The sequence below is a fragment of the Cicer arietinum genome, chromosome 5 (genome assembly GCF_000331145.2).
Source record: "Cicer arietinum cultivar CDC Frontier isolate Library 1 chromosome 5, Cicar.CDCFrontier_v2.0, whole genome shotgun sequence".
NCBI classification, from domain to species: domain Eukaryota; kingdom Viridiplantae; phylum Streptophyta; class Magnoliopsida; order Fabales; family Fabaceae; genus Cicer; species Cicer arietinum.
In genome coordinates, this window is record NC_021164.2 from 13,958,640 (window position 1) to 13,974,459 (window position 15,820).

The window sequence follows — 15,820 nt, forward strand, 5'->3', positions numbered from 1 at the left end:
TGTCCTTCTTTCATCACTGATCTTGCAGCCAGCAGTTCTTCTGGTTCTTCCCCCTCTTCTGCTTCCATTTCTAACCCGTCTGGTAGTTGAGATTCAGCAAAATAGTCTCCAATAGCCTTCTTGAGTTGTGAAATGTGAAACACTGCATGCACTCTACTTCTTTCAGGCAACTTCAACTTATAAGATACTGCCACTATTTTCTTTAGGATCGGAAATGGTCCAAAGTATCGTGGAGCCAGTTTCTGATTAATCCTTCTAGTCACCGTCTGCTGTCTATGGGGCCGAGGCTTTAAAAATACTCACTCACCCACTTTAAATGAATATGCTTTTCTTTTCTTATCCGCATACCTCTTCATTTGTTCTTGGGCCCTGTTCAAATAATACTTAAGTTGACGTAAGGCCTCATCACGATCAACCAATTTAGCTGCTACCGCTTCTACTTTCGTTTCTCCCTGTAAATATCTAACCACAGTGGGTGGTTTTCTTCCATACAATGCCTCAATCAATGTAGTTCTTGTAGACACATGGAATGTGGTGTTATACCACAATTCAGCCCAATGAATCCATTGCGGCCACTCCTTCGATTGCTCCAATGCAAAACAACGAAGATATGCTTCTAAGCACCAATTCACCACCTTCGTTTGCCCATCAGTCTTCGGATGTTATGACGAACTCATACTCAACATCGTTCCTTGTAAGCGAAACCATTCTTTCCAAAATAGACTCACAAAAAATAGATCACGATCACTAGCAATGGATTGTGGCACCCCATGAATACGCACCACCTCTTTAATAAATATTTCAGCCACCTTCCTCGCATATAGGAATGTTTTAAGGGGATAAAATATCCGTACTTGGATAATCTATCCACCACTACAAAAATTGTTTCAAACCCCTTCGATTTTGAGAGACTAGTGATAAAACCCATCGAAATATCATCCTAAATTTTCTCCGGAATTAAGAGGGGCTGTAACAAACCCATAGGAGAGGACGCAGCGTACTTTTGAGGTTGAAACACGTCGCAACTCTGCACAAATTCCATAACTGACTTTCTCATTCCTACCTAATAAAAATTTCCTACCATCCTTCGATACGTGCGTAGAAAACCTCAGTGGCCACCAGTCGGAGATGAGTGAAATTCTTTCAACAATAAAGGTATACAACTAGAATTTGAGGATAACACCAGTTTGCTACAATAAAAAAGTCTCCCTTTGATTAATTGAAAATTTGGTCGTGATGCAGGGTCCTGTTGTAGCTCTGTTATCACCTGCCATTGGGGATCATTCATAACTTCCTGTTGAATTTGTTGCTCTTGCATACTTATGGGAAAAGAAGTTATCCCTTTCAACTTCGCTTCCTCCTGCATTCTTGAAAGAGCGCCAGCAGCTTTATTATCTGGACTTGGCTTGTATACCTCTTCAAAGTGATAGCCCAATAATTTTGCTATCCAATTCTGTTGATCAGCCGTAGTGATGCGTTGTTCGAGCAAGTGTCGTAAACTCTTTTGGTCTGAGTACACCACAAATCTTCTTCCCAACAAATACAAACGCCAATACTGAACTGCCAACACCATCAATTCTTTCTCATACGCATACTTGCTTAAATTCTTCTTCGACAATGCTTTGTTGAAGTAGGCTATAGGCTTCTTTTTCTGCATTAAAACTCCACCTATTCTTCTTTCGGATGCATCACATTCAATCTCAAAAGGTTGCGAAAAATCTGGTAGTGTTAAAACAGGGGCTTGCACCATAACTTTTTTAAGATTCTCAAAGGCCTTCAACTCTTCTGTTCCCCAAGAAATCCTTCCTTCTTTATTAGTTCATCTATCTTTCCATAGCCAATAATGAATTTTTGGTAATAACCGATCAGCCCCAAAAATCCCCTCACTCCTTTGACATCATGAGGGATTGGTCACTCCAAAATGCAATTAATCTTAGATGGATTCATAGCCACACCCTGTTCCTATATTACGTGACCCAAATATTCCACTTACCTACTAGCAAAATTACATTTTTTTTTATTAACGACAAAACAGTGGTATTGTAAAATAGACTCTAAAGTAAACACAATACGAGAGGGACCCTAAACGTCAGAGTGAACTAAACGAGTGTGTTTCTCTAACTGACACGACTCACAATGTAAAGTAGACAACTTAGACAAACTAAGCACCAGTTTTTGTAGTTTGGCAAGACTTGGGCATCCTAGCTGAGCATGGATAGTATGAGGGGACTTTGTGGCAGAGCACGTCTTGGAAGATGTAGAAAGGTAATAGAGGCCTTGAGACTCACATCCGACCCAATCGTCCGTCCTGAACTCTGGTCCTACATGGTAACATTATCATTAGGGAAAGTAATAATACAGTCATGAGACCGAGTTAATCGACTAACTGAAAGTAAATTAAAAGGGTATCCAGGTACATAGAGAACAGATGCAACTGAGATCGAAGGAAGAATTTAGACAGTGCCAACTCCTTAAGACCAGGTTTAAATGCCATTGGCAGAAGTTTTAGTAGGTAAAAAATCAAATGTAGAGAGTGAAGAAAAGAGATCTTTATTACTAGTGACATAATCAGAAGCACCAGAATCAAGAACCCAAGGACCGAGAGAAGATGAGTGAGAGAGGTAAACAGATGAGTTACCAGTGTGTACAACCGAAGTAAGAGAACTAGAGTTCGGATGACTCTGAAACCATTGGAGGAAATCTTCATAATTTGTTGGGGAGCCTTGTGGAGATGGTGTAGTCTGAATAGTGGCAGAAGGATCAAGCTGAGTTGCATTTATCGAAGGCGAAGGCTTACCATACAACTTCTAACACCGATCAATAGTGTGTCCAAACCGATTACAATGCTCACATTTGGGACGAGGCTTAGAGTTGGATGGTCCTCCACGAGAGCAATTCTGATTATGTCCCTAAGATGCAAGGACAGCAGTGTCACCCGGAGCTGAAGTAATAGAATGCTCAACTGGATATTTTGCTGGTACTCGAAGGAGGATCGCTGAGGTAGTAGACATATCCGGAACAGTAACAGACACCAAAGACATGTTGAATAACCCGTGTGCTTCAACTACACAACGGAAGTTCTATATATAGACTATGAGTATTAAACGTTAACAGTAATACCAACGGGTCGGAATACTTACAGCCCATCTAATCTAATTATTTACATTCTAATATAATATTTTAACATGAAGGATCGGTTGGCTACTAATACCATGTAGTACATCAGAGAATAGAAATGTTATATTCTCATATATCAAACAATAGGGTTACAGGAAGGAATATATAGAAGAGATAGGCACTCAGCCATCCTCATTAGAAAAGGAATATAATTAATACAATAACTACTCATAAACTAGAATAAACAAAAAGGAAATAAACTAACGAGGAGAGATGGCAACATAATGACCAAATCCCTCTTATTCTAGGAAACAAATAATGTTTAATCAATCGTATTAAAGTGGCAGATTTCCACATAATGAAATCAGCCCAAGGTTGAAAACAGTTGAAAATAAAATATTAATATTTAAATAAATAGAAAAGTATTTCTATCGTCTGTAAGTATTCTTGTCATTATGTCCATTTATAACATAAAGTCTATGTAAAGAACTTTCGTTGTGTAATTGAAACACACGGGTTATTCAACATGTCTCTCAATATTTTCTTCTCATTCAACAAATACCACCACAATTACAATGATGAGAGAGTCGTAATTCAAAAAGATACTACCAAAGGGAACAAACCTTAGCATAATAGGTAGTAACAGACATGGAACTTGTTGCAGGGTTGCCAATTCACACTTGAGCTAAAAGATGAAGGGGCCATTAGGTTGTTCAAAGCGTTCTGGAAGATCATCCCAAATATCCTTTGCGATAGAACAATGAAGAACTGTGAATTGCATGTCCTTCGAGATCACATTCAAGATGCAAGATGTGACCAATTGTTGTTGCGATGCCATGCTAAACAATTAGGTTGATTTGGAGCGAGCTGATCGATAAAACCGTCAACAAAACCGAATTTGTTTTTTCCCGAAAGTGCCATAGTCATGGTTTTCTTCCATGAATTGTAGTTGTCACCACTCAGCGTGTGAGATACCAACACAACCAAGATTATTAGAGGAATAAATATGGAAAGGATTGTTACCATATTGAATCTCATCAATTGATTTAATTGACTGGAGTTTACAATGAAAGGATTTATACAGCATGTAGGATTAATACAAAACAGAGAGCAAAAGGGATTTAATTAACTTGCACAATCTCTAACTAATTCTGCTAACTAAGTATTTTACAAAGTAATGAATGGGATAAACAATCTAATACTTGGCATTGTCATCTAACTAATTCTGCTAACTAAGTATTTTACAAAGTAACGAATGGGATAAACAATCTAATACTTGGCATTGTCATCTTACATGGAAAGGATGACATGTAACTCTGTTTGCTACATCATCCTTTTTTAAACCCTTTTTTAAATGGGAAGTTGACATCATAGACTAAAAAGTAAAAATGAAGACATCTAATTTTGCAGGGATGAAAAACAAAAAAAAAGAATTACAGGGGCCAAAACCAAATTTGTTATATACGTAGGGACTAAACATATATATAAACCTAATAGAAAATTATTGAATGTTTCTGTTGAATATAAAGAGTATTGAGAGACATATGGAATAACCCGTGTGTTTCAACTACACAACGGAATTTCTTTATATAGACACAGGGTATTAAACAACCCTAATTTACAGTAATACTAACGGGCCAGAATACTTACAGCCCATCTAATCTAATTATTATTTACATTCTAATATAATATTTAACACTCCCCCTCAAGCTAGAGCATATAAATCAAATGCACCTAGTTTGTTACATATATAACTAATTCTAGGACCTCGCAATGACTTTGTAAACACATCTGCTAACTGATCATTGGATTTGACAAAGCTAGTGATGATGTCACCCAATTCAATCTTTTCTCTAACAAAATGGCAGTCAATCTCAATATGCTTGGTCCTCTCATGAAAAACAGGATTCGAGGCAATGTGCAATGCAGCTTGATTATCACATGCCCTGTATTCTGCCTCAGCGCTGGATCTTGCAACAACATTTTGTTTCTTACTCTTCCAAGGTATTAAATTTCCTCCGATAAGTACACAATACCCGAAAGTTGATCATCTATCTATAGGTGAGTCTGCCCAATCGGCATCTGAGTAGCCAATTATCTGAGTGTCCTTTATCTTCATAAATGAGACCTTTTCTAGGTGCACTTTTGATGTATTTAAGAATTCGGATTACAGCATCCATATGTTCTTGGCAAGGAGAATTTAAGAACTGACTTACCACATTGACAGCAAAGAAAATGTCAGGACGAGTGACTGTGAGATAGTTTAATTTTCCAACCAATCTTCTATATCTTCCTGAATCTGATAGAGGCTCCCCCTGATTGGGTAGGAGTTTGACATTTGGATCCATAGGAGTATCAACTGACTTGGGATTTAATAGGCCTGTTTCTTCAAGAATATCCATAGCATATTTTCTTTGTGAAATTACAAGGCCATCCTTGGATTGGACTACTTCAATACCCAAAAAATAACGGAGTTTACCAAGATCTTTAGTCTGAAATTTATTTGAGAGATGTTTTAACTGGAGTATCCCTTGCTGATCACTACCAGTTATAACAATGTCATCCATGTAAACATTAAGATAGATGCACCCTTGGGCTGAGTGATGATAAAATATAGAGTGATCGGCTTCACTACGGATCATACCAAATTCTTGTACTACCGAGCTGAATCTACTAAACCAAGCTCTAGGAGACTGTTTAAGACCATAAAGGGACTTGTGTAGCCGACAAACCATGTTGGAAGACTCCCCCTGAGCAACAAACCCTGGTGGTTGCTCCATATAAACTTCCACTTCATGATCACCGTGCAAAAAGGCATTTTTAATGTCAACGACACCCGACTAACGACTTCCCATGAGGTATTGAGAGACATATAGAATAACCCGTGTGTTTCAACTACACAACGGAATTTCTTTATATAGACACAGGGTATTAAACAACCCTAATTTACAGTAATACTAACAGGCCAAAATACTTACAGCCCATCTAATCTAATTATTATTTACATTCTAATATAATATTTAACAGTTTCTCATATTTTAATTCGACATACCCTGAATCTTCGATCCCTCATTCCATTTGTAGAAGCAATTGAACTGTGTAAATCCAAGATCAAGTCATTTGCCCTGTCTCCTATAGCATGAATTGCAACCTGAAATAAATAAATATTAAGACAGAAAGACAGTAACTAAGATTTTTCACATTAATCCATCAAAGGTTGGTGGTAATAGAAGTAGAATGAAGCACCTGAAGACCCGATAAATCTGACTCCAATGTCATGTTGAGAAGAACATCAGGTTCTGTCACTTGTAAGCCATAGTTGTCAGGCTCATCTTGAAAAGGCTACAAAATTTTAAACACTAATGTAAATACCTTCATAACTACATGATCTAATGAACATGGTTAAACTAGGTGTTAAATTTATGTTTAAATGTTTCCGGTCCCACAAATATATTATTTGGTTCTCAATCCTTGTAATTTTTTGTTTTTTAAGTCCTTGTCAATATACCACTTTTTACTTTTGATCCTTGTGTTTTTAGTCTGTGACATATTTTTCTTTATGTTGAAATTTATCTAGTATGTAGAACATTTGATATAATTCCTCCAATATGAGCTACATAAGGAGACTAAAATGAATATTACATGAACCAATTTCAATATGAACATACTATGCAAGGACTAAACAAAACAAGGACCAAAATTAAAATGTGGTATATTTGCAAGGATTAAAAACAAAACAAAAAATTACAGGGTCTAAAATAAAAAATTAAAAAAAAAAAAAAAAAACAGTATATTTCTAGAAACCAAAAACATATTTAAACCTTAAAGTAAAAATTCTTAAATACTAGTCTCACCTCATAAAACAATGCACTACCGGAACCCAAAGATCCATCAGCAAAAGCTTTAACACCGCCGAAATAAACCCATTGACTTAAGGCATGGCCCATTTTATTAACCAGATCCTATGTAGGAATAGGAATATATGTATTCAGAATTCAGGTACTTAAAAATTGGCAAGTATTGGAAATGTCATAAAGTCATAATGCAGAAAAATTTCTTGTTCAATATTTTTCTTGGTAAGTTTATGTAAAAGTTTCATTTGCAAACAAGGCAGAAAGATTACGTAAAGTGGAGACAAATAAAAATAAGCACTAAAATTGAGGCACAGAATAAAATCATAATTAAAAAAATATTATAAAAGTACCGCAAACCGTTTCCATGTCTCCATTGGAAAAAACAAACACACTCTAACTTTCATTTTTGACATAGCATTGGTCCACAGATACACATCTGTACAATTCACACAAAAAACAAACATGCATGAAGGTCGTCTTAGGAAAAGATTGAGGCTTCATATAACTGAGTAAATAAGTAGGAATTGTTGTTTAAAAAGATTTATTACTATGTTAAACAGAATAATATGACACCACTCCATATTTTCATCCTTTTCTTATATTATATTATATTATAATATAATTCATTCTATATTTTAGAAAAAATCAATTCATTACAAAAACAAAATTATGTAATGGAATAAGATAAAATCTTCTACTCTCATTATTGTTTGCTAATTTTAATTTGGGATTTTAATGGATTAATGGTGTTTCTTAGAGCATAATTACTAACTGCTTGGTTTATCAGTTTCTTGAAGATTTTGATGTTCTTTCTTTCCTTGATGGCTATGTTTGCTCAGCGTAAAAAGTTTTACACTATCTACAAATTACAGTAAATCATATATGCGACTTTAGAAGTATGTATGATTAAATTGAAATGTTTTTAATGATCTGGCGATTATAATAAATTGACAGTGTAAAAAATCATACGCTGACAATGTATATAAATTCAATTCAATTTTAGTAAATAAAAAATCATCTGAAATGACCATAAAGTAATTTCATTTGATTAGATATATGCACAAAACTCAAACCATAACACTAAAACCTGTAAAATCTTCCCAAGAAAGATCTGATGAAACCCCTGGAAAATATCTTCCCATATCAACAACTGTTGTCACACCCTTTGTCAAAGCAAGATTGCTTGCTCTTTGCAATGCTTCCCTCCGGTCATCTATAGAACGCTCAGGAATTTGGGAGACTACTAGTGTCATTGCAGAATCAATTAGCAATCCCGTAGGTTCTGCATGAAATTAAAGACCCGACACAACAGTTAATATTATATCCTTTTATATAACAAAAAATATGTATTGAAATAATTTAGCTACTTGCATAAGCACTTGTGACATTGTTTTGGAGAGCTTATGAGAACGACTAATGAATGTTCACAAGTTGTTTTCAGCTAATTTTTGTAAGTTCTCCAGGATAGCATATGAAAACAATTTTTAGTTTATATGAAAATAGTGTCTTATTTTATCTTTGGTTATAGAAATAGTTTATGCATAAGTGTTTGAATGATAAACATGTATGTTATAAGCGCTAAATTAAGTTATTTATTCAAACATGACCTAAGAACATTAATATGACAATACAGATTTCCAGTTAGCTATTACATTAGATGGAATGGAAATATGATGTGCTAATTTGCTTCAACTTTAAACAATGATCACAAAACTCAACACATATTATCACAAAAACAATCATAAAAAGGCAGAAACTCAAAGTTCACAATCCAAGTTACTGGATGAAGATTCATGAAGTCAAAATAAAGAAAGTTAAATTAAAGAGAATGATTTACAAAAAGTGGAAAAATTACAGAATAATCCTAGATTACTTGAAGGAAGGTCTAACCAATTCACAGTCTTATATTCTTTACAAACTCACCTCATTCTATTTACATGCGGATAATAAATTATTACCTCCATCAGCAGTCCTCATTATAGTTCCTCCTCTTGGATTATTGGTTAAATTTGTAATCCCAGCCAGCGATAGCGCCACTGAATTAGCCCATCCCATGTGTCCATCCATTCTTGAAAGCCAAACCTGCTTGTATACTTCAATAAGACTCACAATGCTGTGTATGATGAACATGTTCAAAAACAGAAGTTATTATAGTGTTTGCCTTACAGGATTATTAGGTGTAATGTCATCGATCCAATAGGCAGTAGGCAAATCTCCTCCCCATTGATCATTGTTCCATCCACCACCCAAAATCCAGGAACCTGGTTTTGTGCCTAATATTAACAGTCTAAATAAGTATATACTTCATGGTTATCAAATCGAAACCATTTTCTGAATCATGAATCAAATATTATTATGAATCGTAAGATGCCTTACTAATAAAAATATGATATGTTTAAGGAAAAACAAGTGACATAGCTAAATTATAAGTCAAAATATCATTATGAAAGGTGGTTGACTATACAGGACAAAAAAGTGATTGATTATACTAAATTTAGGTAGTTATTCATTGGAATGAATTGGGATTCAATACAACGAATCGGGATTCAATATGAGATTCATATCCAAAGTAGATACACACAAAGGATTCTTATCAATTGGGTTCAACTTTGTATCGAATTGAGATGTCTCGCATGTATCGTAAGGTACTGATGACCATGATATATATATTAGATACTATAATACAGATTTGTATCCATTTGATGAACATATTTTGTGGCTTAGACAACATGCCAGTTAAGACTAATATTTCTGCGTTATTACACAAAGAAAGAGTAATGGAAATTCTTTTTGTAAGCTGAAGAAATTAGGCTCATATTTAACAGAAGCAGCTAAATGAGACATAGGTCCTTGATGGAGTTGGATTAATAATCAAGATTGAAGAACTAGTGAAGTCAAAGACATGATTGATGAGTGATGACACATCGAAACCTAATTGCAAGTATCGTCATTCGTCGCCTTTTTTTTCGTTGAATCAATGTTGCATTTAGCTATGATATTTCTTAACTTCAGAACCTCAACAGAGTTTCAAAGTAGTAAATGAGAATATAAGAGCTCAAGGTTTACTTTGAACTGCATCTTTGATCTTCCTAATGACTTCTTCCTTCTCATTCACACCTCTCAGTTGCACCTGCATCATCTGCATCCATGATTATAATTAGTGTTAAGATTCAGTGTATGTTTTAATTATTCATTGATTGTATAACATCCTAGGCTAATTATTAGCATTCCTAGTCAATACAACTTCTTAGGCATTGAATGTAATTATTGCAACATTATTATAAATAGAAAGGTACGTGATCTCATTATACACACAAGAAACACAGAAATTACTCATATTTTACATGGTATTAGAGCAGGTTTTGGTTCTGATTCTATCAAAACACCGCCTTTTCAGTCTTTCAATTTTTTGCCTTCATACAGCTCCAACACTACAGCTGCCTTTCTAGCAACCAGCCTCGACACTACAGCTGCCTCAAAAGCGCTGCCTTCACTGTGTGTGTTTCCAGTGATTTTTTTCTTTCAAACACAACTATGCTTTACACCAGCTGTCACTCTTCTGTCCTTTTTTTGCTCTGTTACAGCTGTGCCAACATCAGCTGCCCCTTTTCTAGTGCAACCCACCATCCAAAACCAATAAACACCGCCACACAATCCTTCGGTGAGCATGATGGTGCTTTTCCCGTCGCCAACCGACACTGCACGCGCTGTCACGCGCATCCGTCTTCTCTACGCGTGAGTCCCACATGCCTCCACCAAATCCACGCATGAGAGCGCATGCACCTGTCTCTAGCCACCTTCTATGGGTCTTTTCAGGATTTGGTGATTTTTCAATAACCTCTCATCTTTCAACTCCCTCTTTTGCACTGTATCTGCTGCTGTGAGAATTTAGTTTCAAAGACAAGGTACCATTTGCTCAAACAATCATTTTATTCCCACATATGAATCATATTATTGGCGCCTTTTATTCCTACCAACATCAACCCAGTGGTGACTCTATTCCCACATATGAATCATATTAGTGACGCGTTTTATTCACACCGATAATCAATCAAATGGTGACTCTTTCACACATGAATCATTAATAGTGTCTTCTCTTCTCAAACTAGTCCAACAGTTGTAAAACTTAGTTTCATTTTTTTTTTTTGTGATCAAATTTTTGATGTAACAAACTTGAGGGGGAGTGTTAAATTTAGTGTATGTTCTAATTATTCCTTGATTGTGCAACATCCTAGGCTAATTGTTAGTAATCCTAGTCAATACAACTTTCTAGACATTGAATGTAATTATTGCAACATCGTGATAAATAGAAAGGTGTGTAATCTCATTATATCCACAAGAAACACAGAAATTACTTGTATTTTATAATTAGAAACAAAGCATATAAGATAAGTTCACAAAGATTTCTTACACGGATAAAACCAAAAATTAGGTTCAGAGAGAAGAAACACACTTATGTAGAGTAAGTCTCCATTTTGGTCCCTGGAAATTTTTGGAACATCAATTTGGTCCTAATGATAATCTTGGATCATTTAATGTCATCTATTTGGTACAAGTGAACAGTGTATATTGACGGAAAAAAGTTGGTTGCATGCCCCAATTGATGCAATTATGTTCTGAAAAATATTTTGAGAACGAAATTTAGGAGTATTTTTCATAATATATATTATTTGTGTACCCATGAGTTTAACACCACAGTCTCTGGCAACAATCTATTTGTCTAAAATAGATTTAAGCTTATAATGTGTTTAAACTAAGCCTCTTGTCCTTGTGATTGTAAGCCCAACTCTAAGACAGTCTAGAATCGACCCAGTGCTCCCAAGTTGGATAAGGCCATAAGCACTTGTGAGACTGTTTGAGAGGGCTCCTGGAAACAGTTTATAACATGTTCACAAGCTGTTTTCAACTTATTGCATAAGCTCTCCAGGATAGCTTACGAAAACAGCTAATAGCTTATATGAAAATAGTTTGACTGTTTGACTTTATTTTATTTTTTGTTAATAAGTTGCTCACAACTACTTATATAACAAGCACTTAATTAAACTGTTTTTCCAAACAGTGCCATATTAGAATTTCAATCATTCTGAAAAGTTATAAAGCAAATTCTAACATACACAAATAAGAGCTAATTTGAGGAGAAAAATTAACCCCATACAAAAAAGTAAAGAAGAATATTGAATCATTCAGAAAATGACTTTTTATGTACGACACCTGTAGGCCACCAGAAATGAAATGCACATGTGAATCAATAAAGCCAGGAACCACAACTTTCCCCTCAAGATCCAACACTTGAGTTCCATAACCTGCCACTTCCTACGCAATGTTAAAAAAAAAGGGTCAGTGGAATTTGAAAAGCTCACAATCACATCCAACTCACGGTTTCATATTGTCGTCTGCAACTGCAACATAACCATATTTTGCTACAATATAAAGTTTCACAAGATAATTGCAAATTGGACTGCAATTAAGGGTCCATTTGTTATAGATTTAAAAAAATGATTTTGATATTCCAGAAATTTATAGATTTTAAAAAAAATACAAGCTGTTTTGTGTATGTCTATCATAGTAAAAAAAATTTAAAAAAAAAAACGATTATAAAAAATAATATTTTTTAGAAGCTTCTAAAAATAACTTCTCATTTTAATAAGGTTTTAAATTATTATCAAAATTTTCATTTTTTTATTTAAAATTGTAGTAAATAAACACAAAAATTTTCAAAAGTGATTATTTTATAGCGAAAAGCTGTAACAAACGAACTCATAAAATCATAGACAAAAAGTTTATAACTGATTTTTTTAAAAAAAAAATTAATTTTTATTGGGACAAACACACACAAAATAAACTTTTCGTTTTATTAAAAAACTACAAAAGATAATCTCTTATAAATTTATAGAAAATCAAAATTATATTTTTTAGAATCTATAAAAAAGGGCACCAATGTGTGGTCCCAATCGGAAGAAATGAACCTGGACAAAAGAGTGGTTCCCAATGCGAAGAACCCTTCCATTAGCCACAGCCATGGATTGTGCAAATGGGAGAGACTCATCACTTGTGTATATAACTCCATTCTTTATAATCAAATCAGCCACTAATTCAATAGAAGAGTTCTGAAGCTTGTTCCATGGAAGAAAATCTGCAAAACCCGCAAATGTTTTTTAATTCAATCATTCATTTGTGCATGCAAAAAGTGCACATGTTTGTAGAGAGAGAGAGAGAGAGAGTACATGTTGGGTGGAGAAGATGGAGAGAAGCAATGAGAATGGCTAGAAATAGAGAGATTGAAGCAGAGACAAGTATGAGGAAGTTCATTTGAAGGAAAGGAAACGCTTCAATCTTCTTCTTATAATTCCTTCTAGTTTTTGTTTAAGTTACACAAAATTCTTGTTTTTTTTTTATCTGTCCACAAATAACTATATTAAAATATCACACACAAACCGTAGAATTTGATAATGGAATTGATTCAACTAAGTTTTACAAACACTTTATATTCTAGTTAGTTCTTTGCGTTATTGACATTATAAAATGATATATTAATTAAATAAATAAATTAAATCAATCAAATATGCCACTCGAATAGTAAATGAAATATTAAGACAGATTTAAAACTAAATGAATTGTATAAAATATGCATTTGATAACAAATTTAGATATAAGAACAAAACATTTTGTAATTTTACAAATCATTTTAGAAACTTTTTTACTACATAATCATTTTAGAATATTGATAAAGTAAGAGATTAAATTGATACATTTCTATGATTATGAAAATCAACATAGATATTTACAATTTAACAATCACATTAAGACATTTTTATCTTAACTTAATTTTAATATATTAATAATTATTTTTATCTAAAATAAAATATAATTAAAGTTTGATTGAATCATGTGTATTAAAAATGGTAGTTGATCACATTTAAGATATTTAATCTGAATAAAAAATGTAATTATATTATCTAAATTACCTTTGGTGTTTAAATTAATTTATTAGAAATATAAAAAGTTAAATTAATTGAGAGTTGTTTTGAAAATACTATTATTCAACGAGAGAAAAATAATTAATATTTTTTGTATTTTATTCATATAAAATTTATTTTTAATTTATCATGGAGGAAATATAAATTAGAATAGTCTCTTTAAGTCAAAACATAAATTTTCACTTAATTTATTAGTAGTATTTTATTTTATTTTTTCAATGGTCTATGTTAACAATTAATATTATTAGTATTTTGTTGAAAGTGAAGATCGAATATGTAATCTCTTTATCACTTTATTTTTTAATTCTCTCAACTTAGCCACCAAGTCAACTTTATATCATCTCTACTACTATTTTCATAATCACTCAATTGGTGTTGGATAATCAGAGGAGTTCAATGGATCACCACATTGGGTTAAAAGCAATCAAAGGGATTCAAAGCGTAGTAGGGTCAAACAAAGTCGGTTCAAAGACTTACATCTCAAGGGCTCACCACGGTCAAACAAAGCCTCAAGATCACATAGTGTGGCATATGTACTTACATTTTATCCACCAATGAGGTTTTGACATCAATAGTGGGATTTAAACCTATGTTCTTATCGTGATGAGTGATATAATGTATAGAGAAATTGAATAATGTTAGTTTTCCACAGTTTGCAATTGCACACAGTAGTTGTGACACCCTAAACCCCAAAATAATATATATATATATATATATATATATATATAATTTATATTATATTTCTATACAATTTGCAGCAGATAAGTAAAAATATGTTTCCAAGAAAAGAAAAACTTTTATTTTTCGCTTAGGATATCACGTTTCTAAAAAATCAAAAGGAACGCTTTAAACTTATTTTCTCCGTTAAAATAATGTAATCTCAATAAGCTTGATTTAAGTATTATTACTTGATTTAATTTAAAAACTTACTAGTACTTCTAAGATTTTCATTCAAAAATTTGTTTCAAATTAAATAAGTAAAATACAATTTAAACCCTTATTCCGAGTATCACCTATCATCGTGGTTCCTCCCAAACTTGAACTTCAAGATTCATTAACCTGTAATAACTGCGATTTCGCAAACGCAGGGCCAAGTCAGTCAAACACAAACAACGAAGGAGGTGAGTTTCGAAATCATGATGACAATATAATACAAGTAAGAAGAACACGCAAACAATCATAATAGAACCGTATCATTACACAAACATTCCATCAAGAAAATATCACATTAAAAAGGCAAATCACTCAAGGAAAATCAATAAAGTTCACTATAACATCAAATTGTTTAAGATAAATTATCACCACACACTATACATATTAATCACAACAAAACAAGCACAATAAAATGCAATGTTATGCATGAGCTTAGACTCTACTTCACAATGTGGTATCATTCTAACTTGAAGTACTTGGTTAGGAGACATGATACTATGCCACCATCCCGGTGGGCAGACAATTCAAATTGGCCATGTCCTCATAGATCCCCTCAACTCAACCCAAGACACATATACGTGACAGTCGAGGTAAACGTGTGTTGTGTAGTAGCTCCCGGCATTTGGAGTGCTACCTCCAAGTCACCTAGGAATTCTCCACTCATATACCTCCAAGGTCTAACAATCTTGCCTTAAGGCTCGACAGCAGACCACCACGATCAGGCTCATTCAGTCGTACTTCCCCGAAATCACTAGGCTTTTCAGACCCTACCTATATGATGACAAAATAATCTTCACTTCACAAATTCTCCATATTTATTTTCTTCCCTCGTTAGCTTAGACTACTCCATTAAGAGCATCATCTTTATAAATCATCACTATTTCATCATATATGGGGTACTTCAATATTTTCATCACAATTTTATAACGTCATCAATCA

General features: G+C 33.7%; 1 protein-coding gene across 6 annotated transcripts in view; it reads right to left on the bottom strand.

Annotated features, from left to right (window-relative positions):
• Nucleotides 1–13,431, bottom strand: part of LOC101501162 (protein LONG AFTER FAR-RED 3) — a 37,505-nt gene extending 24,074 nt beyond the window's left edge. For 4 of the 6 annotated variants that reach the window (XM_004514833.4, XM_004514832.4, XM_004514830.4 and 1 more), the window contains exons 1-11: nt 13,196–13,430; nt 12,938–13,104; nt 12,183–12,284; nt 10,038–10,110; nt 9,138–9,244; nt 8,930–9,053; nt 8,059–8,253; nt 7,322–7,407; nt 6,972–7,079; nt 6,364–6,459; nt 6,170–6,268 (exon numbers count right to left, since the gene is read on the bottom strand). In XM_004514833.4, the coding sequence (XP_004514890.1) occupies nt 6,170–6,268; nt 6,364–6,459; nt 6,972–7,079; nt 7,322–7,407; nt 8,059–8,253; nt 8,930–9,053; nt 9,138–9,244; nt 10,038–10,110; nt 12,183–12,284; nt 12,938–13,104; nt 13,196–13,280 (1,242 nt within the window). In that variant the 5' untranslated portion in view covers nt 13,281–13,430. Of the gene's footprint in view, nt 1–6,169; nt 6,269–6,363; nt 6,460–6,971; nt 7,080–7,321; nt 7,408–8,058; nt 8,254–8,929; nt 9,054–9,137; nt 9,245–10,037; nt 10,111–10,315; nt 10,844–12,182; nt 12,285–12,937; nt 13,105–13,195 lie in introns of those variants that run through there. The other 2 variants (XM_004514831.4, XM_027330695.2) reach the window with 2 other exon arrangements.
• Nucleotides 13,432–15,820: the final 2,389 nt, after the last annotated feature.